The sequence below is a fragment of the Pelmatolapia mariae genome, linkage group LG13, assembly GCF_036321145.2.
Source record: "Pelmatolapia mariae isolate MD_Pm_ZW linkage group LG13, Pm_UMD_F_2, whole genome shotgun sequence".
Classification (NCBI taxonomy): domain Eukaryota; kingdom Metazoa; phylum Chordata; class Actinopteri; order Cichliformes; family Cichlidae; genus Pelmatolapia; species Pelmatolapia mariae.
In genome coordinates this window covers 12,851,139-12,877,311 of record NC_086238.1, presented here as the reverse complement: position 1 = coordinate 12,877,311, position 26,173 = coordinate 12,851,139, and the positions used below count along the sequence as shown (strand labels likewise).

Below are 26,173 nucleotides of genomic sequence, written 5' to 3'. Positions count from 1 at the left end.
CATATGTGTTGTCACATTTGCTGTGTCTCCCACTTAGTCTCAGTGTGGAGGAGACAACAGGAGGCACACTGTTAAACAAGGTCTGTGGCAGTCCTCTTCTTGTTCCCCCTCACATAAAGGAGTAGATACTGGTCCTGCTGCTGGGTTGATCCCTTCCATGGCCCCTGTCCAGGTGTTCTTGTATATAGCTTCTGTTGCCTCTTCCACAGTGTTAAGATTGTGCCAGGAGACACACTGAACCTTCTTGTAACAACATATATGCCATCCTGGAGGAGCTGGTCTATCTGTGCAACCTGACTCTGCTGCAGGTACCATCTCACGCTACCCGTCATGGTGAGGACATTCACAGAAAGCAAAACTGAAGAAACATCGGTCCAGTGGGCATAAGGAGAGCGATGATCTGTGGCCACCACTTACAAAAAAAAAAAAACATTACCTAATGGGGGTTATCTTCTTGTTGCCTCTCCAGGTCACCTGATGTCACTTTCATTTGAACCAAAGTATGAAATGGATTCAAAGTAGTTTATAAATCTTAGACTAGTCTATAAACTAGACAGGCCGATATCCCCCCAAGTTTACCTGACTTTGTGTTACATGATGATTCAGTATTCCCTTAAACGTTTTAAAACATATATATGCATTGAAGTGGAAGCATGCCAGCAGCAGAACAACATGCAGCACATGCAGGATAAACAAGTCATGCCTGCAGAGCATTACAGAAACATCATGCACTTCCAGACAGACAGAACAAGCGTGAAAGGGTCAAGAAAGGTTTTAATTCAAAATGGACGGGTCCACTCTAAGCTTACTTTGAAAATATATTATTTTTGGACAGGGAGATAGATCCCACCAAATGTATTTCAATTAGAAAAAAAAAAGAAGAAAATATTAAATTGTAATCTGAATTATACAGGGTGACTAATGAAATTAAAGGAAAAACAAACATATCGTTTAGTGTTGCACTCATTTTATTGATCAGTGGTTAGAAAGTCATCCAAATCCCCAGGCTCACCACCTATTTGAGATCTGTTTTGTGCAGTTTGATCAGAAAACAGCTAAAAACATTAAAACCAACATTTGAACCAATTTCCCTGGTCCACTTTTTTCACTTTAAAAACAAAATGATACAACTGATCGTGTACCATCTCAAGAACAAGATTTGAGCAAAGCTGAAAAGTGTATTGAAAAGGAACTTTATCGACTACATTTGTAAAGAATGCTGACACTGTGGTAAAAACCTCAAACTTCCAATGATTATTCTTGACAGTACTCTTTGTTAAAGACAAAGAAAAATACATCTGTTTTTGGCATCTATTTGAAAAAGATTGCAAAGCAGTGAAGCACAGCACATATTATAATAAGATAGCATTATTACTTCTGCATAGTTACATTGCAGATGCGTAATGCGCGGTACCTAAATCCAAACTAAATTAATCTATTTATTTCCAAAATTATGGGTCTAGATGTTTCATAGATTAATACGAGGATCCAAGGCCATCCACTCATCCGATCACAGTTATATTGGTTGAATAAGACATAAGTGACTGTGTTTTGTTCATTGCTTTGATTTAAACCAAGAAAAACAAAGAAAGACAAATGTACCAAGTTTGCAAAAGGGGAAAAAAAAGTTTTAAAATTGCAAATGATTAAGAAATTTGCTATACATTTTATTTACATCTGAGCTGCCAAAAAGTATAAAAGTATCAATATTCACAAGAGTATGTACAATAATCCTTAATCAGTAGGTCCAAAAAAAAAAAAAAATAATAATCCTGGTTTGTTTGCCCAAAAGGTAAAAAGAAGTATTCACCCAGTGTTTTAAAAAATATATAGAACATATATATAATAATACATTTAAAAGGTCTGACCACATTAATAAAGACTTATAATAGTGCAACTACCTAAATTATATTCTTAAAAAGAGCCATTTAAAAAAGTAATAAATCTCTAAAATGTCTTTTAAAAGGAGTCTCTCTGTGCAGAAAATTCCTGTGGACAATAATTTTTAAAAAAAGGAAGGCACAGCAGCCCTGGTAGACTGAGTGGGATTTACACAGGACTGGAGATAGAGTAAGGTTACAGGCGCCCTAGGGTTTAATCACAGGAAGGGTAGGCCACACCAGGGTTTGTAGGTAAAAGAGAAAAGGGGCAACTGGGTTGTGCAGGACAACACGGCGAGACACAGGAGGTAAAAGACATTTCTGAGGTAAAGGTCACACAGACGTGGTCACGCTGTCCGCAGCGTTATTGACCTCATTTTTGTTGGAGTCCAGGCCTTTGGCGGCGTTCATGTCGTTGCGGAGGTTCTCTGCTGCTCTCTTCATACTCTTCAGCTGGTCGGGGTGAGGCGTGGCCCGCCGAAGTAGTGTTCCCTGTGTAGATGAAACAGAATTTAATTAGTGGGATGCTTTTTAAAATCTGCTTAAATTGCCCTGCCTTGGAGAGAGCTGAAGAACAATGTTTACATGACAGCAGACTGTGATGGTCGATGCACGTGCCTAGCATTCATGATTTGTCAAAATAATATCCCAGAAAATATTATTATTATTATTTCCAGTAATTTGTAGCACTTTAGTATGACTGTCTTACCCCAAGGCTGTGGATATAAAATGATCAGAGTTCCTGAAAAAGCCACTTGAGGCAATCCCCATAACCTTATTTATGTAATATTTAATACAGATGAGGACATACACCCATTAAAATCTATGGAAACTAAGCTAACCAAGCTTGCTACTTGGTAAAGCTTGCTAAATAATTAAATTGTGCTCAAATGTTCAAATCTTGCTTTAAAATGGGAGTTCTAAGATTGCATCCATCTTTTATATACAGCCTATGGACTCACCGGATCGTCGTCATCGTCGACATCATCTCCATCTACGAAGTGAATGACGCTGGTCCTGTTCACGGCGTTGTTGTCCCATGTTTCGTTAGCAATGTCATTCACCAAGCTCTCCATACCTCCGCAGCGGGCAAGATTATCAGAGCCTGGGGTTGTTTTTAAAACAAACAGCATATTTAATATTATTGGAATTCACATACACATAAAAATGTTAGTACAAGCTGAAAGCAAACATTTCAACAGATCAAAATCGGTATGGTTACGATTACTTCTGCAATCTGTTTGCAATCTGCAAACACAAGAAATAAAAGCTGTCCAGTGCTAATGAGCGAGCCTGAAACTGTCAGATCACCATTTCAAATCCGAGCTTAGTCACAGGCTTACAGCAACACAATCTTCCCTGCCCCCAACCTCAGCCTCACTTCCCCAACTTCCACCAGCTTTATAGCAGCATTTCTCTGACAGGAGAAATGCAGCACTTCTCAAAATTAACGGATGAATTCGCTAATTATTTTTGCTGGCAGAAAACAACATGAAAAATAAAGTGATCAGCAAGCATATCACAAATATTTACAAATCTGTGTGAAAATCTGTCAATGACAGGACAGAAAAAAAGAAATAATTACAATAAACTGCTGTATCAGGCAGCGATAGAGCCAGCCGTCAGCGGCATCTCTGTACTCAGTTTGTGAGCTTTTAATGGCAGCAAGCCAGGCGCTTTTAAGCCTCTTTAGCTGTCCAATCCACAACATTTCTGAAAAACATATTGAAGGAGGGCCTCAAGGGACAAGAGAGGGCCTGATCTGTTATAGGCGCTGTGATCCCTTACAGGACCTTATAATCGACAGATACTGCAGGAAGGGATCAGAGGGTGCAGAACACACTGTGCTTCTCCAAGCAGATCATGTGATAATGTCACGAAAACTGCAGGAGACGGTACAAGACTTAACGATGAACATTACTAAAAATGTCTCAGAGTGAGCACAAAGTTATTTCACTCTGGACGAAGCCCATCACTTCAAGAGCATGGAGACGCTGATCCACTTCTATGTTTATTCACACAAAGTTCTCACATGCAAAGAAGCAGAGTGATTTCAATCAACCAGTGAGAAAAATGCTTTTCTGTACAGTTAAACAATCACTCAAACCTCCATAATTATCTCAGGCTTATACTCGATGAATAACATTACCTTTGTCATCACTTGGCTGTTGAGGGAGCAGCACGCAGGTAAGCACCTTCTCGCCTGACTTAGGGTCCTGATCAGTCTGAAAGGTGAGGAGCGGCTGCGACTGGTTTTCTGACAGCCATAAGGCCTTCAGCTGTAGCATCGTCAGAGAAAGCGGCAGGTGGGTGAGCCTGAAAAACAAACAGGAAATAAATCACTGCCCACACAACCCCCCCACCTCCAAGATACCTCCTGGTTATTATTTCCAAAACATACACACTGCTGTGGGCACAGTGTGAATTAGTAAAGGTGTCACATTTGGATGAGGTACATGGCAGTTGTTTTATTTATGTGGAGGAGGGAAAACACTCTCCAGACACAGAGATGAACGTGTCTTTGTGTGACTCAAGCTGCAGATATCTGCAGCTTTCGTTCTAGACAAAGCTGGGAGCTATACAGGTACAGGCAGGGGAAAAAAGGTCAAAACAACCTCTGACTAACTGAATAACATGGTCAAAATATCAGGATGATCTTCAGGGATTAGCAGGCCGAAACCAAGTATTTAATTATAAAACAGCATCATAAAAATGAAACACAAACCATGTTTTTGCTACTTATTATGAAATGTTTTTTGGTTTGTTTTTTTTAATCGAGACGGAATAAACTGACAATCCGACTTTGCCAGCTCGAGATGAGTGAACGTACCGGTTCCCAGACACGTCGAGCACGTGCAGCTCTGTGGCTTGCGACAGCTCTGACGGTATCCTCGTCAGCCTGTTCTCTCGTACGCAGAAGACATTCAGACTACTGCAGCCGCCAATCTTAATAACAGGAGACACAACAACAACATGATTAGGCTGCCGGCACTTCAAAGTTAAAATGGTTAATCATAAGTAAACACACGCACATACAACTGCCAATACAAGTCTGTCTTAATAGCTTTATGAATCCAGTCTAAATGCACATCTGATGTTTTTTTAACAATGCCACAGCAATAAAAAGCACGATAGATCTGTTGCCAGCATTTGGAAACTTTGTCCCCGGTTTAGTGATCTTGATGGAAGAACAATTACATGTCAATAAGATGTGGCAGAGTGGCCTAAAATTAGGAACAATTAGGCCTGGTAGCCAGAGAAAACAATGTGCCGGCTGAACTCCAGCTGCAATATATTTATTAGCACAAACTAACCAGTACAGATTAGACCAATCGGGCTAAAAGGTGCAGGGTAAAGTAAATGGGTAAAGATGCTAAAAGCAATTACACGCAAGAATAGTAAAGAAACGTTCAAATTTACTGAGCTACTTGCGTATGTGTGAGTAAAAATAAGCAAAAACAACCAAGGCACTGTCCTTGCTGGAGAATAAGGGCTCTAAATGCACCGGTTTCCATCCATGCAGATCCAGGAGAAAGGGCTGTGCATCTAATAATCAATTAATAGAGTCAATAAAGTTAATACAACTGGGCCAATGGTGGAGCTATTCACACACACACACACACACACACACACACACACACACACACAATAGATTTAAAGAAAACCAATAAATTTATGAACTAATTATTTTTGCTAAACACGCAGCAGATTGGTGGGGAGTGAGTGCCTTCAGGGTGAAATCCGGTGCGAAACAAGAGCGTGACGACGAAACACAATGTGACACAATAATTATCGATCACCTTGTGTTTGTATTCGACGGAAGCCAACATCCTAATTGAAAATAAAATCTGATTAATTGTCCAGCCCTAGCCAGTGATCAAGTAGCTGAGCAAAGCTCAAATCAATACACACGCCACAGTAACACTGTCACTGTTAGGCATGTCATGCAATGCAAAACAGTGATACCATGGATTCATTATCTAGGCCAAGTGTGCCTACTGTTATTTTTCCCCAAACACTGCAGGCTTTGCATCATTTAGACACAGGGGCATTGTCCAACATTTCAAGAAGCCTTTCAGATGAAGCTTTAAACCGAGCGAGCCTTCACTTACGCAGACAAGAGGTTAGAGAAGAATGTCGCATGCAAACACAAAGGACACACTGAGACAGAGCTGAAGCTGAACAAACCGGGGGGCCGAGCAGTAAAAATGAAATGAGAGAGCACCACAAGCAAGAGCATTGTCCAGTCAAATGTGAATGAACCTCGGTTTGAGCTTTAACTCCCTCATAACAGTTGCAGAAAAGCATCATATTACAATAATGGCAGTCTGGCATAACCACATTACATCAGTGTGTACAAAACAGATTCGGTTTCAATTTCCACTCTAACCTGTGCAAACAAGTGACAAAACCAGTAACAGCAAAGGCCCAAGAGATTCATATCTGTGTCATTTACCAGCAAAGAAAGGAAGTGCTTCAGTGCGGCTATAAACTTGAATAAGCAGTTTGCCAGCTTGCTCTCAAAACACCAGCATTGTCAGGTGGCATATAAGAAGCTTACCTCCTTGGGTAAAGACAGTAGCTGGTTTCTGTCACAGTTCAGGTGAAACAGTCGCTTTAACTTTCCAATACTCCTCGGCAAGCTCTGTAATTATAAACCAAAACAAAAATTAGAGGAAACATCAGCGTCTGCTCGGTTTTATATTAAATAGAAATATTTATTTCTCTCATTACTAAGCAACTTATCAATTTATCCATAAAACAAGGACAATAAAGTCAATCAAATCATCCATGTAGTGCTTTCATGCACTGTGTTGCCCACGTCGTCATGTCATTTACACACAAAACAACAACATAAAAACAGGCCGACTTATCGCTGGTGATGATGTGTACAATACTTTCTGTTTCACTGTTTGCTACCACTGTGTGTCAGTGTGTGCATCCTGAGAAACCTAACTGTAATCAATTTGTCCATCTCCTGCATGTCTTCAAAGAAAAAAATATCTTAAATCTGGCTTATGCATTCAGGCATAATAATCAGAATAAGGAAGAAAGATCATTTCAGTGATTTTGAAGGTGGCATGGCTGTATTTCAGAAACTGCCGATCCATTGGGATTTTCCCACATACCAATGTCTATGGATTACAGAGAATGGTCAGACTGCTTCGAGCTGTTAAGAAGGCAACACAAACTCAAATAACCACTCGCTACAACCGAGGTATGCAGAAGTGCATCTGAGGTTGAACCTCAAAGCAGATGAACTACAGCAGCAGAAGACCACACCAGGTGCTGCTCCATACAGCTAAGAACAGCAAACTAAGGCTGTCAGCACAAGCACAAGTCCACTCTGCCTTATTCAGGCTGATGACGAATGGCTTTCGCAGTCTCCACATCTTAATCCAATACAGCATCTTTAGGATGCAGTGGAATGGGAGAGTCTCATTATGGACGTGCAGCTGAAAATTCAGCAGCAAATGTGTGATGCCACCATGTCAATATGGACCAAAATCTCTGTGGCACATGTTTCCAGTACCTGGTTGAATCTATACCACGAAGAATTAAGACAGTTCTGGTACTAGCAAGGTGTACCTAATGAAGTGGCCACTGAGTGTATATTTATTGGTAAATACTTAGTTTACCAAGGCTTACCTTAGGCTTAGTTTAAACATTTGCACAATAACCTTGGCTGTAGCCGTTTTTCCATTTGACCATGAGCTCATTAATCTGTTTTTAAAGAGGATCCATGAAGTTGAAAAAGACCCCAAACAAACCTGTAGCTGGTTCTCTGTGAGCACAAGTTCAGTAAGACTTTCACAGTTGCCAATGCTCTCTGGAAGATACGCCAGCTGATTCTGATCAACTTTTAGTATAGAAAGTTTTCGTAGTTTTCCTGCAGAGAAAGAAAATATATACATATGTTGAACATGATATACATTAAACATTATAAACCCTGTAAGCATTGAAAGGCAGTCAGTCAACTGAGGTATTTATATCAGCATCAATCTTGGGGATCTGTTGTTTGCATATTTATCTGTATCTTCATGGTAGTCGTGTTCTAATCCAGCAGTCCCCAACCTTTTTTGCACCACGGACCGGTTTAATGTCAGACAACATTTTCACGGACCTGCCTTTAAGGTGTCGCGGATAAATACAACAAAATAAAATAATACGACCAAGACAAAAACTGTGGTATTTTGTAAATATAATAATAAAGGCGAATTCACTGTGTAATTGTGTGACTTTATTAGCAGCGTCCTCCTGAAATGCGCCAACAACATTGAGAGTAACATCCTCCTCTTTGCCCCTTAATGCTCTCTGGTCGCTATGGTAACGTGTAAATATTTCTTTCAAAATAAGACACACAACTACAACATGGGAAAAGACCCAGAGAAACCGAGTTAACGATAAAAATCCTGAAAACCATAAATTTCACATCTGAGCCTCAACTCTCGCGGCCTGGTTCCAAACGACTCGAGAACCAGCCCGGAGACTGGGGACCACTGCTCTAGGGCAACTGGTGTAAATGCGGACAAAAGTCACCCTTCATCCTGCTCTACGTGTGTGTGTAGCTCAGCCCCACCCTTGTCAAACAGACAGGGTTAGGGTTAGACCTACAGTTGTTATTGGATGTTGGTTACACACCTACTGCCCAAAAGGTTTAAGGTCAGAAACATCTCAAACACACCAAGAATATGACAACAGACAAAGATGATTTCTCTGCTCGCTTTAACACACCTCTGGTGGATCGTAAGTCATGACTAATTGTTTTTTATTATTATACATTTAAAAACATAAGAGACCCAAGAACATTTGTGAACCACATATTATGTTTCAGATTTATTACAATCAAAGAGCTGACAAATTCATATGCATACCAATGCTTTCTGGTAGAGAATCAATGTTGTTCTGAGATACTAGCAGGTCAGTGAGTGACACCAGGCCTCCCATCTCCTCTGGAAGTTTCTCCAGTTTGTTTTCTGATACATCCAGACAAAGCAGGCTTTTGATGTTGCCCAGTTCCTAAGGCAAAAACTTGTGTATGTTAAAATAATACAACGGCAAACCTGATCAAGGAGTAGGAACAGAGACGGTCTTTTTCAAAACTTTATATATGTAACAGTATGCAAATGACAGTGGTTTTATGATTAGCAGTAATACTGGAACAGACTATAAAACATAGACATGAAATGCATGATTAGCTTACTGCAGGTATTTCTGTTAAGTGGTTTCCATCCAGCCACAAGTCCTTCAAACTGACAAGGTGGCCTATTGACTGAGGCTGCGTGGGAGGAAGAAATGCAGGAACCATAAGAGTGCGAGCCAGGAAAATATAAAAGAGAAAGAGACCAAAAAAAGGGACAAAGCAGAAAAAGTTATTTGCTTTAAACTGAACATGAGTTTCCCTCCAATACAATGTTGCTTGCTTTAATATGACTGCACCTGTTGTGCTGCTTTTTGGCATAATAGCAAAGAGTCAATTCAAATTTCTAAACACCATCTCCGTTAGACAATTCTTGGCAGCTCATCCTTGCATGATCTGCCAGTGCCTCATTCACCATCGGAGTTAAACCTCTCACATAAGATTACAACTTAAAACCAAAGCTGAAAACAGATGGCCATCCTCCCAGCTGCACGATAAGAGGTGAAAGCTGTTCTCGAGGGATGCTAATCTACTCGGACATGACAAGAACAAGGCAAAGAGAAAAGTTGTGTTTGTAGCATTCTTCTGGGTTAAAACAAAAAAATCTCACCAAAGAGTAGAGTTCATTGTTGCCTAGGTCGAGTTCTTCAAGTTTATGAAGCTGTGATAATGACCTGTGGATGACACGTGCAAGACAAGTTAAAAAAAATGGAAAAATGCTTAGGAACACATGCATATCCACATAAAGCAATGAGTACTCACTCTGGTAGGAATGTCAATACATTTTCTCTGAGTTCTAGTGATACCAAATTGGCGAGGCTGCAATGACAGGTAAAAAAGAAAGATGATTACATGTTACTGAGTGTTTTTAAAACAATGAGTTTAAATGACAGTTAAAAATGGCCATAGACAGTCTTTTTGCAATCAGACATCTGAAAACAGGAAGTAGTTTGGAGGCGTGTCCATCTTATCGAGGCTGTAAAATTGCAGCAGGATAAACAACGTCTGCTTACTTTAAATGAAGAGCAAAAAACAGAGACATCGCAGACCAAAGGACAGGGTTGTCTTCTGGCCATTCATGTATGCCTTCGTGCTATACATGCACCTAGCTGGTATAGGATTTTATAAGAGTAGCCGTCTAGAACAGTACAAAGTCTATGTTGTTTACGAGAAGTAACTCTAAATAGGTTAGACTTTGTGTGTTATTATTGATGGACCAGGGAGACGACGCCTTTTACAGCACACCCTTGACTGAAACGCCAAGCCGGCATTCCTTGCATGTTAGCAATTTCACTGCGGAAAACTACAGACGCAGCAGCAAATAAATTAATTTATGCAAAACTCCAACACTGCTGCTAGTTTTCATTAACCTTGCTTCCACCGCAGCAGATCACTAAAACCAGATATTAAAAAGACAAAAGAAAATCTTCCCAATTCCAGCGCACCGTGCCTGAGATTCGATTTGAAACACGCCACCTTACTGCTCAACTCTCCGATTTCTATGCGTGCCATTTCACGTCAGCAAACACTCCCATCTCACAAGATAAACCGCTGCTGCCGTGCAACCCCTTGGACATTTATCTTATCTACTTCTAAAAAACCAAGGCATCCTGTTCCAGCTGCGCTATGGTTTTCATTACCTTCTCCTTTTGACAGAGAGCAGGCCTTAAGCCATTGTGTTAAGCGAGATAAAATATTGGGCATATGTGCGGAACATGCCGTACCATGAGGCAGAAAGAGGGGGGAGAGGCAATCCTAAGAGTTTGTGCAATCAAAATAATAAAACTCAGCCATATATATCTCATATCATAGAGAAAAACGTGAACAATATGAAAAGCAACTATCTATTTGGTCTGCACTTTTTTGAGAAGAGTCTGAAGATTATAGTGGCTTGCAAGTACAAACACTGGAAATTAAAAAATCAAATGTATTCTGCTTCTAAAGGCTGAATTGTCATTCTCCCTTAACTCTTTTTCCCATAAAGATGACATCTGATGACCTCCCCTATACCCTCAAAAACAAGTTTGACACCTCAATATGAACTGTAATGATAAAGACTCGGTTTGTTGATCACTTGAAAAGGTTGCTGTGGCATTGTGTGTTATAAGCAGACCTGGAATATGACAGAAGCCGCTCAGTTCAGAAAGGAGCTTTAAGAGTTACTCTTAGCAGAGACTTTCTGTAATCAAACAGTAATCCTTCCACAGGTTTTTTTCTTGTCTTTTTTTTTTTTTTGAGACCCAGAGTGAGATGCAAAATGAAAACCTGGCAGAGAACCGTTCTTGAGAAAAACAGTCAAACAGCTTCACACATCTGGAATAATCCTATCCCTGTCAGGCCTCCAATTCAGTTTACCTTAAAATACCAAACCTCTACTACAATATCTCCTGTGGCACTCTGACCTGAAAGCAAATAGCTTTGTTATTAAATTCAATTAGAACTGATCTCAACGTTTAAAAAGGGACCCCATGGGACTGGGAATGTTGGCAGGCATGCCTTTAACTACTCTGGATTATATGCCATCTCCAAACAAGCATTTTTGTCTTTTATGAACATAGGCAAAAGACGCTAACTGATGAGTTGGTAAGGAGTAATGTGGTTGGTATGTTCGCCTGTGAGATACGGTGATATGGAGGAGATTCTGAAGAAGACGAAATGACGGCAAAAGGAGATATTGCAAATGAAACCTGCTTCTATGTTTCTAACGGTGTAACCTTTGAATAGTGGGAGGTAGAATAATGACCTGGGAGCATCACAGATTTTGAAATGCTTTCCAGAAGGAACATACTGTGTGTTAATTGGCTGTGTAGGAGGCCAACCTCGACAATTTGCCACTAGACAAAGTTATCACGCAGAGAAGTGGCACCCTAAAGGAATACTTTGGAGCTTTGTGTGTTTTAAAGTAAAAATGTTGTTGCTTATGCTAAGTGCTTTGTTTTAGCAGAGTAACAGACAAACCACATAATTGAGGGTGCCATTAAAACAACAGAAATATGTGCCTTTTGTTACAGTAATTATCAAATTCCTTTCTGGCAAGATCACAAAGACTAAAGCAAGGTATGTGACTTGAAAATGCAAAAAGAGGCAGGTGAGATATTATCAGACACAAGTCACCCTTAAACTGGATAAACATCAGTCTACCAGTGCATCGAAACTCTCCAGAACAAACCCTTAGTAGGCTTAGAAAGATTCGGGTTCATCCTGAACAGAGTATGTTACCATTAGACACACTTCAGATTTCATGATAATATATATATATACACTTTAACTTTTACATACTTGTGCTAAATCACTTACTTTCCAATGTTTTCTGGAAGCACTTGCAATGAAATGTCATTGATGGAGAGGCAGGTTAAATTCCTCAGCTCCGTGAAGCTTTCAGGTAACCTGGATGAACAAACAACAAGACACAAAGTGAATCCATGAGAATTAACAGTATAATTTGATCCAGACATTTCAATCTTTCAGACAGTATTCTTTAGCATTGATGACCTTGCTGCCATTATCTGTGTTTGCTGCTTATCATCTCTGCCCTTTTTATATTAAACAAAAGACCATACGCAACCTTAAGTTTAGGTGTTATTATGTGTATGCATATCCCAAAAATGCACCACACAGACCACTGACAAATGGAAAAAGACAACTGGTCTGCTTAGTCTGTCATATATATATATATATATAGGGCTCGCAAAATCGCTAGCCCGACGTCCCGGGGCTAGCGATTTTTCCAGTCGGGCTACCAGAATCTATCCCTGCCCTGCCCGTCGGGCTATCATAGGAAGGAAAAATTTATGTCAATGCTTTTGCATTCTTTCGGAAATGTAGCTGGGTAAATATGTCATTGGCATCGGTGAACCACTGTCAATATGTGACTAGGGCTGCTTAATTAATCGAATTTTAATCTAAATTACGATCTGGGCTTTCAACGATCATTAAAAATGACTGAGCCGATTATTAGCACCTCCCTCGTGCTTTACTCTCGCGCTGCTCCGTGTGGCAAATCGAGCGCACCTCTCTGCGTTTCGATCACGCGGCACAACAATTAAGAGGAGCTAACAGAGGGAAGCTCGGAAAGCTAAGCAGAAGTTATTTGGAGAGGAGAGTGACTGCCGTTGGTTGAAAAGAGAGGTAAAAAAAAAAACCCTTCAGTGGTGTGGAAACATTATGGGTTCGCGGAGTCAGACGTGGATCAAGTAGACATAGTGTGTAAACTTTGGTGTCGTAGCTGCACCACAGAGCGACATGGCAAAGTTCACTAAACATAGATGTTTACATTTTATTTTTTTATATTGCAAACATTTGCACTGTTATCTGTATTTGCACACTATTTTATACTATTTTTGACAATCTTTAAAGCCATTATTCAATACATTGTTATTGTTAAATAAATATCATCAAATAATCGAGATCTCAATTTCAGTGAAAATAATCGTGATTATCATTTTTGCCATAATCGAGCGGCCCTATATGTGACATATTGAAATCGCATTTGAATTTGCGCTTGTTTTTTGCTTTCACTTTGCAATCGCGCGAACTGTGTATAGAGAGCGACAGTACTGATTGGTGAGTGACGATAATTTGCGCACCAATTCCTCTGACATCGTCTTATCAATCGTTAGTTTACTATCAAACATGACAAGTGAAATCTCCCGCAGGAAGCTTAAACATGTGAGAGGTTGATCGCGCAGAGAATCGCTGAGCGTTATGTGAGTGCGTGTGTAAAGGCAGCAGGATATATATTTTAGTTCTGCTGAGCCAAATAAGACCGGTCAGTGTGAAGAAGTGACAGCCAAAGAAAAGCCTACCACAAAACGGAAAAGTTATGACAAATCAGACTATAAGGCAAAAAGAAAGTGCAGCTTTATGGTTTCATGGACAAAAGAATTTCTGTGGCTGGAATATGACAAGCTAAATAACCAGGGGTGCACATAAGTGGTCCGCAGGTGCGCATTCGCTGTCAAAATAAAATACGCGCACAAGATAAGAAGTTGCAACGCGTGTTTGCGTCCATAAGATTTTCTGGAGGAGGACAGACATTTGTTTAGAAGTCTTAAAGATGTCGAAGAAGCTCCTTTAAGCAATTACTTTGGTGTTCCTCCACCTCCAAAGAAATGTCAGATGGAGTCCGAACCACAAAAGAAGCGCGTATTCTAGGAAAAGTGGTTGCAGGAGGTGAGCTGGCTTTAAACAAATGATGAACGCACAGAGATTTGGTGCAGAATGTGACATGAAAATCCCACTCTAGCAGACAAAAACAGTGCCTTTTATATGGACGCAAACGCGCGTTGCAACTTCTTATCTGGTGCGCGTCTTTTATTGTGACAGCGAATGCGCACATGCGGACCACTTATGTGCACCCGTGTAAATAACATAATGTTCTGCCGGGTGTGTTGTTGGTTTCCCTCGATTTCTGAGTCGACAAGTGCCTTTGTTACTGGGACCAGTAATTTTAAGAAAGGTCCCCATTAGAACCCATGAGAAATGCAAGAAATGGATTATTGCTCAGTCTGCAAATAACATACTAAAAATCAACCTGAAAAATCTGTTTAGAACAGCGTACTATGTTGCAAAGAGTGAACTACCACTGGCAAAATTTAGCAGTCTTTGCAAACTTCAAAAAGCAAATGTCCTAGATCTTGGTTCCACTTGCCTCTTACCTGTGACTCCAGTGGAAATTTCAAATTCAGGATCTGACACAGACTGATTCCTGTTGTACAGTTCTTACAAGTTCATAGAAATTTCTGTTCAATTACAACCAAGTATTTGACTTGATGATTGTAATTTTTATACAATATTGTAATTTGTGTTTCAACAATTTTTTGATTAATGTTTTGTTTCCGTTACAATATCATACATTAAAGTATCATATTGTAACGGAAACAAAACATAAAAAAAATTGCTGCCTTTTTTATTCGGGCTACTTAAATTTATTTTGGGCTACCAAAAACTGAAGAGTCCCTGCCCGAAGGGCTACCAGGGATTTTGAAATTTTGCGAGCCCTGTATATATATATATATATATATATATATATATATACATACACACACACACACACACACACACACACGCTAGTTTGGGCTTTATTGCTCCATTGAATTTATGACTGATAACCAAATGATGTCACATTCCTGTAAAGCCACAGTCCAGTCATCCCTGGAGTGTTACTATTAACCTGTTAAAATAGGGCTGATGTAGAATGAAGAGTGGGAAATTAGGTTACTACTCTGGAAAAGTAGTGTTGTGTGTGTGTGTGTGTGTGTGTGTGTGTGTGTGTGTGTGTGTGTGTGTGTGTGTGTGCACTTTAACAGTATTGAACACCAAAGCGTCACTATTACTTCCTAAACTTGTGTGGCTTTGTGCCCCTGCTGAGGTGCAAATTAGACATGATCTCACCCACACATGGAAAAGCAGAGTATGGGAAATATGCAATCTGCCAGGTATATAAATATTACTAATGTTACTAACAGCAGAGAGGTTAACACCACACAATGCAGAAAATGAAATTATATATATATATATATAATTTCATTTAAAAATAAACACATATGAAATGTACTGTTTGAAAACCCTTGAATGCAGACTGTTGTAAAAGTATTAAAAACAATCACAGGTAATGTTTTTTAAAGTATGTCAAATTCTTACTTTGTTAATGGATTTCCACTGAAATCGGCCACTTGGAGGGCTTTGCAGTATGAAATGCTCTCTGGAATGCCCAAAATATCTGAACAAGAGAAAATATGTTGATTATAACACTGCTCATTGACTGCAATTGGGTCTTAAAATGTACCAACTTAAAAAAAAAAAGCAGCAAAATGAAAAGTACATAAATGAAATAATACGTGTTTTTATGTAGAACAAAGCTGTTTCACTATCCAGCAGCTCTATTATTGAGTACTTACTCCAAATCAGAATGTATGACTGTTTCAAACCATTGATTCAAGGCCTGAACAGTGACTGTTTAAGCTGTCTCTGAACTTAAGAGGTCTTTACAGCTACAGCTGAGAAAGGCTTGCTCTGTTACAGAAGGAACCTCACCAGTATATCAAAAAGAATAAGTCAATTTATCTTTAAATTTGTTTGTGGCATTAGTTTTTGTAATGGCAATTAAATATGTAAGTGCAATTCTTTTTCTGAGCTCTTCTGTGTAAAAACCTGTTCTAGCAGTGACAGATGAAATGCCTTTGAACATGTTTACTTGTGTTGTTATTTTGTGGTTTAGCCATGTGATATACCAGTGTTTACTCTGCTTACCATTTCGAGAGACATCCAGTTCTACCAGCTGCATAAGGTTGGCTATTTCAGATGGAATTGTCTGGATCTCATTGTCACTCAGGCCAAGTTTTCTAAGTTTCACCAGCTGGAAAAATTGCTGAAAGATGGAAGGGGGGAAAACATAGATTTATTAATAGGCTTCAAGATATTTAACATTCAAATTACACAACCTGGTCAAAGATTCATTCTTGTATGAATTCAATTCATGACAGTTTTATTTATTTATACAGCGCCAAATCACATCAACAGTTGCGTCAATGCGCTTTATATTGTAAGGTTGACCCTTTAATAATACAATAGAGAAAACAACAAAAATCATATGGCCCCCTATGACCAAGCACTTTGGCGACAGCGGGAAGGAAAAACTCCCTTTTAAAAGGAAGAAACCTCTAGCAGAACAACCTTCAGGGAAGGGCCATCTGCCGTAACCGGTTGGGGTGAGGGGAGGAAGACAGAACAAAAGACATGCTGTGGAAGCGAGCCAGAGATGAATAATAAGTGATGATTAAACTGTACGACACTGGATTACAAAATTAATAGAAACAAAAACAGTCTGAGAGCTTTTTATTTTACTTTTGCCACAATGTCACAACAACAGACTAAATGCATTTTTACTTCCGTTCAATTTGTATAGTGCCAAATCACAACAAAAGTTGCCTTGATTCCTCAATTACTGTAAGATAAAGAGAAAACCTCAACTCCAATAGAGAGAAAACCTCAACAATCAGATGATCACTAGAAGGACGAACTAGGCAACTGTAGGAAGGAAAAACTGAATACTGAAGGAGGTTTTATTTTCAAGAACGCAATTGTTAAATCCTTTAAAATCTGTTATTCTGATCTTTCACAGGTTTGATTTTGTACTGCAGAAACACACACAAAAGCCACTATGCCTGTCCCCCACGCTTAACATCAAGTAGTTTTCTGTGTCTTGAAATATTTGATGACCTAAGTCTGTCATGATAAATATACGGCTCTCCTATCACAAACAACTTTACAGACCTTTGCCACGGTTGTGTCACAGCTGTAAATAATACAATGAAGAAAGCTGAACATATTTAGCGGTTTCTAGAACTTGGGGTTGTTATGGTGGTTCACTGTCGGGGCTTACTGGGACACAGAACAGAGCCAACGTTAACCTCCTAGGACCTGGCGTCCACATATGTAGACGTCTACACCAAAATACTAAATTTTTCTCTATAAGGCTTGATATCCACTTACGAGGACATTATACTGCCACTGTTCTATCAAAATTTGAAATGAATGTCCTCATATGTGGATCTCATTTTTCTCAAAAACAAGAATTAGGTTAAAAAAAACAAAAAAAAAAAAAAACAAAACCTGGAAATTCTTTGTTTTTACATTCTTTAGGTCCCAATCAACCCAAATAGCAAACAAAAAATAAAAATTCATGCCATGAAAGAGGTCGGGTCTTAGGAGGTTAATGGTATTAACATCTGTGTTTTCTCTAGTATGACACATCAAAATGTCTGCTTATTGTTAGTCATGTGTCTACTTAAGCTGAGGTGTTTGAAAAGTAAGCAGCACATGACAAGAAACTTGAACGAAAACAAAACGGCTACTAGCAACCACTCAGAAAAAGTCTTGTAAAGAGGGAGAACTTAAATACAATGAAAAGCATGTGCTGCTATTTATGACTCTTCCATCAACTTGCTACTGTAAAAAAATTATTTGCACTATTATTTTATTCCAACTTAATGAAAAATAATTGTTTCACTGTTAGAAATTTGTTACATAGTAGCAACATTCCCTGACACAGAAAAAGTAACAAAACTGAATCAAATTAAAATGAAAATAAATTAAAAGCCTATGTTTTAGTGACTTTACTTACATTTGTCAACACAACCTGCCTGAGGTCTGCTCCAGAGAGCAGGTTTAGCTTAAACTTTGAGTTTTGGCAAGAGTACTGTAGACTTTCCAGAAAGAGTATTAATTTAAACTACAACTCTTTTGAACTCCTCCCAATGCATTTGTATGACCCACTGTTTTTATTTCCTCATTCAAGTCGGTTCAGTTCAGTTTTGTTTATATAGTGCCAAATCACAACAATAGTCCCCTCAATGTGCTTAATACTGTATGGTAAAGATGCTACAATAATACAGAGAAAACCCCAGCAATCAACCAACCACCGAGGCTCAGGGAGGGGCGGCCACCTGCCATGATCGGTTGGGGATGAGGAGAGGAAGACAGCACAGAAGACTCACTGCAGAGAGCCAGAGATTAATAATAACTAATGATTAAATGCAGAGTGGTGTACAAACACATTCATACAATCGATTTGTAAACTCATATCAGAGCGCATTAACTAATTAATTAATTAAGAAATGTACATCTTTGCAAACACTGAAATCCCAGTTAGATGTTAGTTTTCTAGGACAGGATAGTGATGGCGATCACTGGGCATTGTAGATCTATAGGTTGTGTTTTCATAACGCTGTGCTTGTGTACAGTAAGGCAGCGGTCAGGCTGTGAGCCATTTCCTCTGTGCTGAACCTTCTACTATCTATTACTATGTGTTATTCACTGTGTAGATAATAAACCTATATGAAACTTCAGACGCATAAACACTGATAAGGAGTCATTTTTCATGCTGTGACCTGTCACCATCTTGGATAAATTCCTGTCATTGTAGGAATTTTGTTGAAGATGATGTAACGCAATCCTGGTCACGCAAGCCTAGAGACCAGTCAGCCTACCCCTGGCAAACTCCGGTCACTAAGGAAAAATGTGTAATCCCCAGCGGGTTGGCGAGTGGTTGCTAGCTGTCATTAGGTGAAATTAGCAGCAAAAAGGGAGCTGCACAAAAAACCGGAGATGAAAAATTCTATTTTTAAAAAAATTACAAATTTGATATAAAATTCAGCTGGAATTACAACTTTATCTATATTAATAAGGGATCATAATAAATTATATAATTCTTTTTCTTGTATTTTAAAGATAAACGTTGTGGTCCCCACTGACATGCAGTCACATTTACAGTTTCAAAGGAGTAAAATGGAGGCTCTGATGTTTATTTACCTGTAAACAGTCAATCCTTGAGCTCCATTTTAAAAATTTCCCTCGCGCATGTTTAACTCAGGGTGATCATACTAAAAGCAGAGTCTAATTGTCCGAGCTCAGAAGTTCGTGATCAGACTCCGGGTTTGTTAACCTTGCTTTCTGGCGCACGTCTGCTTTGGTACTTTATTGAAACTTGGGATGTCTGTGTGACTGTAAGCCTGTTTGCACTGTAATATCAACTCACCCCTAACAAATACCCTCCATTCACATAAATAATTCAAAAGACTAAAACAAATACTGAAAGTAATGAATTAGCTGGTCCTAAACTGAATGGAAATAAAAACTCCAAATACAATATGAATTAACAAAAGAAATAAAATAAATAACTATAAAAACACTGATTACCTTAAAACAGTTAAAGCAAAATAGAAAATACCGACAGGCTACGTTCACCACAGGCCCCTCTGATCTTTTTTGTGTCCTTCAGACTATGATATTAGACACAAGGTCAAAAAAGAAAGAAAGCCAGCACACTTCTTTACAATGCAAAAATCAATTATCACAGGCACATACTTGACAGCCATAACAAGAACAGGCAGAGCCTTGAATGTGTGTGTGTGTGTGTGTGTGTGTGTGTGTGTGTGTGTGCGTGTGTGTGTGTGCGTGTGTGTGTGTGCGTGTGTGTGTGTGCGTGTGTGCGTGTGTGTGTGTGTAGGGGGGGTTCTCTTAATGTTTTGGCATGAACTGAATAACTCTTGATCTTCCCCTCTGGGCTTTGTGAGTTACAAGGTGTGCCAAGAGGCCAGGAGGGTTCATCCACTTTGTACATATCATTTAAATCAACCAACCACTTCTTCTCTTTTGAGCTGCATGTCCGGTTTGTTCCAAACACATTAGGTTCACTGTATTTGAACTTCAATGTAAAAATGCCTCACAACTGTAATCCACTGAAAACTACATGAATTCATACTGCAGCTGCTTAGTACAAACTTTTTGGCTACTCATTTCATTAACAAAACATTTTTTAGGGGAACAATTCTCTTATTTGAAGAGAAACCCTGCAGGCTATGGGAAAAATTTGTCTTTACAGTTTAGAGGAAACTAGACAGTTGTTCCCCTTTGTTTGCCTAGCACACAGGCAATGCCTGCAGCTTATGATTACCAAGTTAAACTTACCTGTTCAGCACATTACCAGCTTTAATGATTTCTGACTAATACTTAATAAATTGTGCCACTTCCTCAAAGTTAAACACCACCACCTTTAAACTTTATAAAGACTACAGATGCTATCTATGTTGATAAGCAATATAAAAAGCTGTAACCATAGGCAGCACCAAATACAATGATAATGTTATTGAGCTGCCAAATCAACAGCAGATCCGATCTGAGTTACTGTCAGTGAGGTGTAAATGTGTTGCTCATTATCCACAGACCAAATCCAGATACAGATCACACTGTAATAATCCGTGCACAATAAATAAAACCCACGAGTCCAAAAGTCAAACTCCACCCTGTTGCAAAATGCACATGTTATTCCAAGCTCTTAACGACATTTAAACACCTCTTAATCTGTCTTTTCAACAATCAAACAGAGCTGATGTCCAATATATGTCTGATCTTTTGCATCCTAAACCCCTTCTTTTCACTTTCACTAAAAAACACATTTGCGTGGGTGCATTTTTTTTTCTGCTAAGCCAGTATCTATATTACAAGTGGACACCTGGAGATTTGTCATGTTTCCAACCAGGAAACTAACTGAAAGTTTAACACATTTGGAAAATTTGTTTTTTTAAACTCGATTATAGCGTGTTTTTCTCTATCCGACTTCCTCCTGTGTAACTCTTTTATGACACAACAATCAACACGGGAAGGACATACAGGTTCAATGTCAAGGATTCAGAACAGCTAAGGACAAAACAGAGACAGTTTCATTGAAATCCTTTTAACAATAAAGACAATGAGAGTTAAAGGGGAGCAATGCAAAGCCGGTACCAGTGTTGTTACCACCTTTTATTTTAACTGTGACAGAGTCCTGCATTAACTGAAACCCTGACAGCAAACCTGTTCTTCCTGTTGGTTTTCAGCGCTCCGCCCCAAACAATCACCCATGTATGAAACGCAAAAAACCAAAACAGGGCAAGTCAAGAAAACATTAACCATTCTCGACGTTTGAATCCTCAGGTTCACCTTCAGCAGCGCTAGTTAGAACATAAGCAGCAGTCTGAAGGGATTTTGTGGTAAAACGACTGCAAACGGGAAACATAATCACACAATTACTTTACAATATCTTTGTTTATTTTAGTCTAGTCCATACAAACAACAGACTGCATTAAACTAACTTAACTATTACATGTTGACACACTTAGCAAAACTGACTGCCAGGCACAATCCTATAAGCACAGAAGCTTAAGTGAAAGACATGAGTGTCAAATGTGTTGTGGAGTCTAATTCACTGCAGTGTAGGCTATAGTATTATATATCGCAGCATAGGCGAGAGTTAAAACCGTCTCAACCGCATGTCAGACAGCCAACAACTGCACTACCTTTATGACAGTTCTTCCTGTAGATCACAGAATACTCCGAGCACAACTTTCTTTACCACTTAACTCGGGTCATAAACCCTGCAGCTTCCTGTCTCAGACCGGATATTGCTTCTTCCTTCCATCACCACAGTCACTGTGTCTGTATTTTCTGAACGAATGCACACCAGATCTCTAAAAGGTTGCCGAGGCCAAAAACTAGCGCCTGTTTTCACTTTGTCACTCAATCTGCAGATTATTTACAGTAAAAACATATGAACCATGCTACTGTGACAGATTCACAGTGATCAAAAACAAGAACCAATTTTCAGTGGACTGAAAGTTGACTGACTTATTGATTAATCGGTCTGTTTTCATTTATTCAGCTTTACAGTAGCCTGAAAGTCATCAAGTATTCTGACTTCTCCTGGACGTGTCCTCGCAGGTTAATTTTCAGCTACCCATCAGGGCGGCATTGTCCTCAACTTTCTTGTTAAACTGCAAAACAGTTATTTTAAATTTCCCAGTAAAGGCCAGATCGGCCGCTCTTAGCTTTTCATATCAACGGCTGTCATCATAGTTTCTACTCTACTAAATGCTTTTTGGTTTTCTGTGTTGTGTCTGATATTACAAACTGATGCTTACACAGGTAAAGAAAAAAAACATTCAAAGACCTTTAACAGAGTCACCGCTACCTCTGTGTCTTACGGTTTCAGTGAAGCTCAGAATGCTGGAAACTGCATTCATTTTTAAACTGGATGAACAGGCAAGTGCATTTCAACAGCTAGCTAGTCTTGCATTCCTATTCTGTCTCTGCAGGCAGTTTGTTCGTTTGAACGCTGTTTACCAGCCAGCCTGATGTGTGTACTCTAAGGGCCAGCTGCTCAAAGGGAACTTTGAATAAACAGACAGTCATGAGTTACAGTTTGCAAACTTAGTCGTGTACCTGGGCAACAAATAGCACATAAAACAATTAAACCAACATAAAGAGAAGCAGGGCCTAACTATTAACCCTACTCACACAAACCCACGCTTCAGGTTCCTTGACTTGGTCAGCTGATCTGTCTTGGTAAAACTATGAAACCATCTGCTCAACTTGCCCCATCTTGTCACAGTAAAAACACACCTTTGCTGTTTTATCTTGCTATTAAAACTGCCTCGTGCATGTTTTTATCTGCCTGCTGTGTAGAAGCGACTTGAAATACGTTACTGTCAAGGCTCTGTAATGCCATTGTCAATACAACGATAACATTGGGGAGGCTTCAGTGCGATCAGTTAGCCACCTCCGAGGCAAATGTGACGAGATTGCGAGGTGCGCACTGAACTGGACGGATACAACAGTTTGCCCAGTTGAACATTTCTTGGGTTCTCTCGGCATTGATGACAACACTTCCACTTGTCACCACGCAAATGATGCAATCCCTCCATCCCCTAAACATTCTTAAAATATTTGTGAACTAAGTGTAGAAATAGCTTAAATGTCACACAGTTCTGTGTCCACTGTCACAGTGAGATTACACCTGCTAACTGCATCCTGTCTGGTGCAAATATCCAGTCTGTCAAGTGTTGGGGATTTTTTTCCTTTCTCTTTTTTGTGCATTTGTTTGGGGCTTTATCAGTCTGTACTTTACAATTCAGGTCATTGATTCATTATGACTTCATTAGAAAATGCTAGAACACACAATTGCTCTAGTGAAGCAACAACAAAACACATAATGCAGTCTTTGTTTTCAGACAGAATACCTGTTCCTGTGCTTTTCTTCGATGGACAAAGTAAGCAGTGTGGCACAGCCATGGGAGGTTGCTCACATTATCTCTGTTCCATCACGTTTCTATGCTCATGCCAGACCCAAAAATATTCTCTCTGTGGTCTTTTCTTTCCTGCGTGGCTCTCTGAAAACTGCAGACTAAATCACTGTACATCCTGTTTAGATAACGTTGATCAGCTTTAAAAATGGCTAAATCTCAGCTTTTTGACACAAGGAAGAAAGGTTGAGCAGAAAACTGCCCTCCAGAACCAAAGCTTTCCATCTGACCCATCGTGACTTCAGGAAGGTCTTGCTTGTCGGGAACAGCTGTAAACCCAATGAATTACTACTCCTAGGTTACAGCATGAACAAGTAACAATTTCTCCACCTTAAAATGTACTCAGAGCTGAACCAAGGGCACCTTCTAAAAACCAACTTTTCTGCTAAAGAGAATACGAATGTCAGGTGAGGTATCTTCAGCCAGAAAAGTCTACACGACCCATTCATGCGCTTGGGAAAAAACACATAAATCTTCTGAGTAGTAATCCAGATCTCTAAGGTCAAATGTAAGCAGACTAGGATTGTGTATCCCAACTTCACCAAGACTGTAAGTCACACTGAGAAGCCTGCAATCAAAATACGTGGTTGCTCTTAAAGGATGAAGGACCAGTACTTTAGTCATAATATCTAATGTCAGGGGGAAAAGCAGTTTGGCTTTACAGAACTTTTCAAGACAATCCATTAGTGACTCACTTAAGTGATTACATTCACGTACATATTAGTAAAACTTTGTGAATGTGTGGTGTCAGCGTGATTATTTCTCAATTCTGCTTCCTTTTTTTTGGACAAGCAATCTGACAGCATCACCTTGGTCTCTGCAAAATTGTGATATCAAGCTTGTGATAGGGCTATTTTTTGTTTTGTTTTTTCAAATTTGTATTAGCAGCAGATGAAGCATCAGCCATGATCATGACCAACCCACAGCAAAGATTGCTATTTTTAATGTCAAAGTACCCATTTATGTTAGTTAGTTTAGTTTGTGCTGCCAAGTTGTGCTATCAGATAGCCCTAAAACAATTAATCGCACATGCAGTGTCTCTAGACTAGTAGTCATAGTACAATACCCACTTACAGTGTTGATTGTCCTATCATTTATCTATTGTCTATTCCTGGTTTTATTACAAGCTACCTCATTGCCACAGACAGAAAATTATGATCTTCTTGATGGAATTTTTATAGAGGTTTCAGTGCTTTTATCGGCAGACAGGTTGCTTCTTTCGCCAACACATATCCAAGGCCATTCAGCATTTGCATTAGAGAAGAGCAAAAACAGCTGTTTCATTTAAAGAAGTGAATGCCTCTTCCTGCTTGGCAACCACATCCACATAAATGATGACTGCATTTCTCTTCATTAAAATCTGACATCCATACCATGGATAAATTTCAGCCTGGAGCAGCAGTGCTGTTTAACTCTATACTCTCAGGGGGAAATATACATAAGCTACATCATCTGCATTTATGGCTCTCTGTCATGCAGAAAGATACTATATGTAAGGAAAAAGCACAAACACAAAGGTCATCATAACCTGCCCAAACAGGTTCAGCAGTTCAGATAGTAGTATCAGTGCTATATATAGTGTAAGATGAATATCTGAGAGCTTAACTTTTAAGATTGTGAATCATAATTCTAGCTACCCTGCGGTGCAAAGGTGTATCTTTGGGGGAAATTTCCACCCTTACGGTGTCTCACTTTACTGATCTTGTGTAATTTTCGTGCCCGGACCCACCTAGACGGGGTGCCAGATCAGCTCAGTTACCTGCCATTTAATTTAAGCGAGCGGAAGCTGCTTTCTCCTTACCTTGGGCAAGTCTCGGAGTTGGTTGGCATCCAGCAACAGCTCCTCCAAACTCCGTCCGTAGCGAAAAACCTCATCGGGCACATAGAGCAGGGAGCAGTGGCGTTTATCGATCGTCTCGACATGACGGTTGCACCGCCACAGGGGTATACAGTTAAACATCACGGGGGAGGTGGAAATAAATCTCGTACCCGTGCGATAAAACAAGCAGCGGGGAGGAGGAGGTGGTGGAAGATGCAACAGATTGCTATGGCGGGACAGCCACCGACAAACACAAGCAAGGCGAAACTCGCAGGCAAGTAAACACCGAAACTCCCGCTGTAAGTCAGCCGCTGTAACGTTACCGAGCTAACGTTCCGCAGGTCGCGAGTAACATGGGTGCTCTAGTCCCCGTCGTAGGTTCACTTTGTAGTTTGCAGACACCTGTTTTTTCTCTCCACTCGGTTCCTCGTCCAACGTCCGCCTTTTTTAAAGCCCCCTCTTAAGCGTTAAACACACGGGCTACATCTCAGTGTAAAGGAGGGCGGCATACTCGTGTGTTTTTTTTCTTCTTCTTTTTTTTTCGTCTCGTCCTGGAGTTAATTTCCTCTCCCGTCCTGTTTCTGACCCGGAAAATTCACTCCCTCATTCCAATCCTACGTCATCATTCCAGGCTGCTCCTCCCTCCGGTCCCTCCTCTGGATCCCGTCCCGCACGGGGCCGCCATGATAGGGCACAGATGAGTGGCAGCGGCCCG

The 26,173-nt window shown here is 39.8% G+C and overlaps 1 protein-coding gene across 1 annotated transcript; it reads right to left on the bottom strand.

The window, feature by feature from the left end:
- Positions 1-757: 757 nt before the first annotated feature.
- Positions 758-26,173, bottom strand: lrrc1 (leucine rich repeat containing 1). Its single transcript, XM_063490878.1, has 14 exons — positions 25,441-26,173; positions 16,273-16,390; positions 15,664-15,742; positions 12,319-12,408; positions 9,784-9,840; positions 9,632-9,695; positions 9,085-9,159; positions 8,756-8,900; positions 7,652-7,770; positions 6,442-6,525; positions 4,711-4,826; positions 4,030-4,196; positions 2,843-2,985; positions 758-2,372 (listed from the first exon to the last, which is right to left on the bottom strand). The coding sequence occupies exons 1-14, from the start codon at positions 25,597-25,599 to the stop codon at positions 2,214-2,216; spliced, it is 1,575 nt and encodes a 524-aa protein (XP_063346948.1). The 5' UTR covers positions 25,600-26,173; the 3' UTR covers positions 758-2,213.

Bases quoted from the DNA above. Each gene is read 5' to 3' on its own strand.
- lrrc1 (XM_063490878.1), bottom strand. From the start codon at position 25,599: ATGTTTAACTGTATACCCCTGTGGCGGTGCAACCGTCATGTCGAGACG. The intron at 4,197-4,710 runs GTACGTTCACTC...TTTGTTTTTCAG, and splicing joins CTCGACGTGTCTGGGAACCG to GCTCACCCACCTGCCGCTTT. The intron at 2,373-2,842 runs GTGAGTCCATAG...TCATCTACACAG, and splicing joins TCGACGATGACGACGATCCG to GGAACACTACTTCGGCGGGC.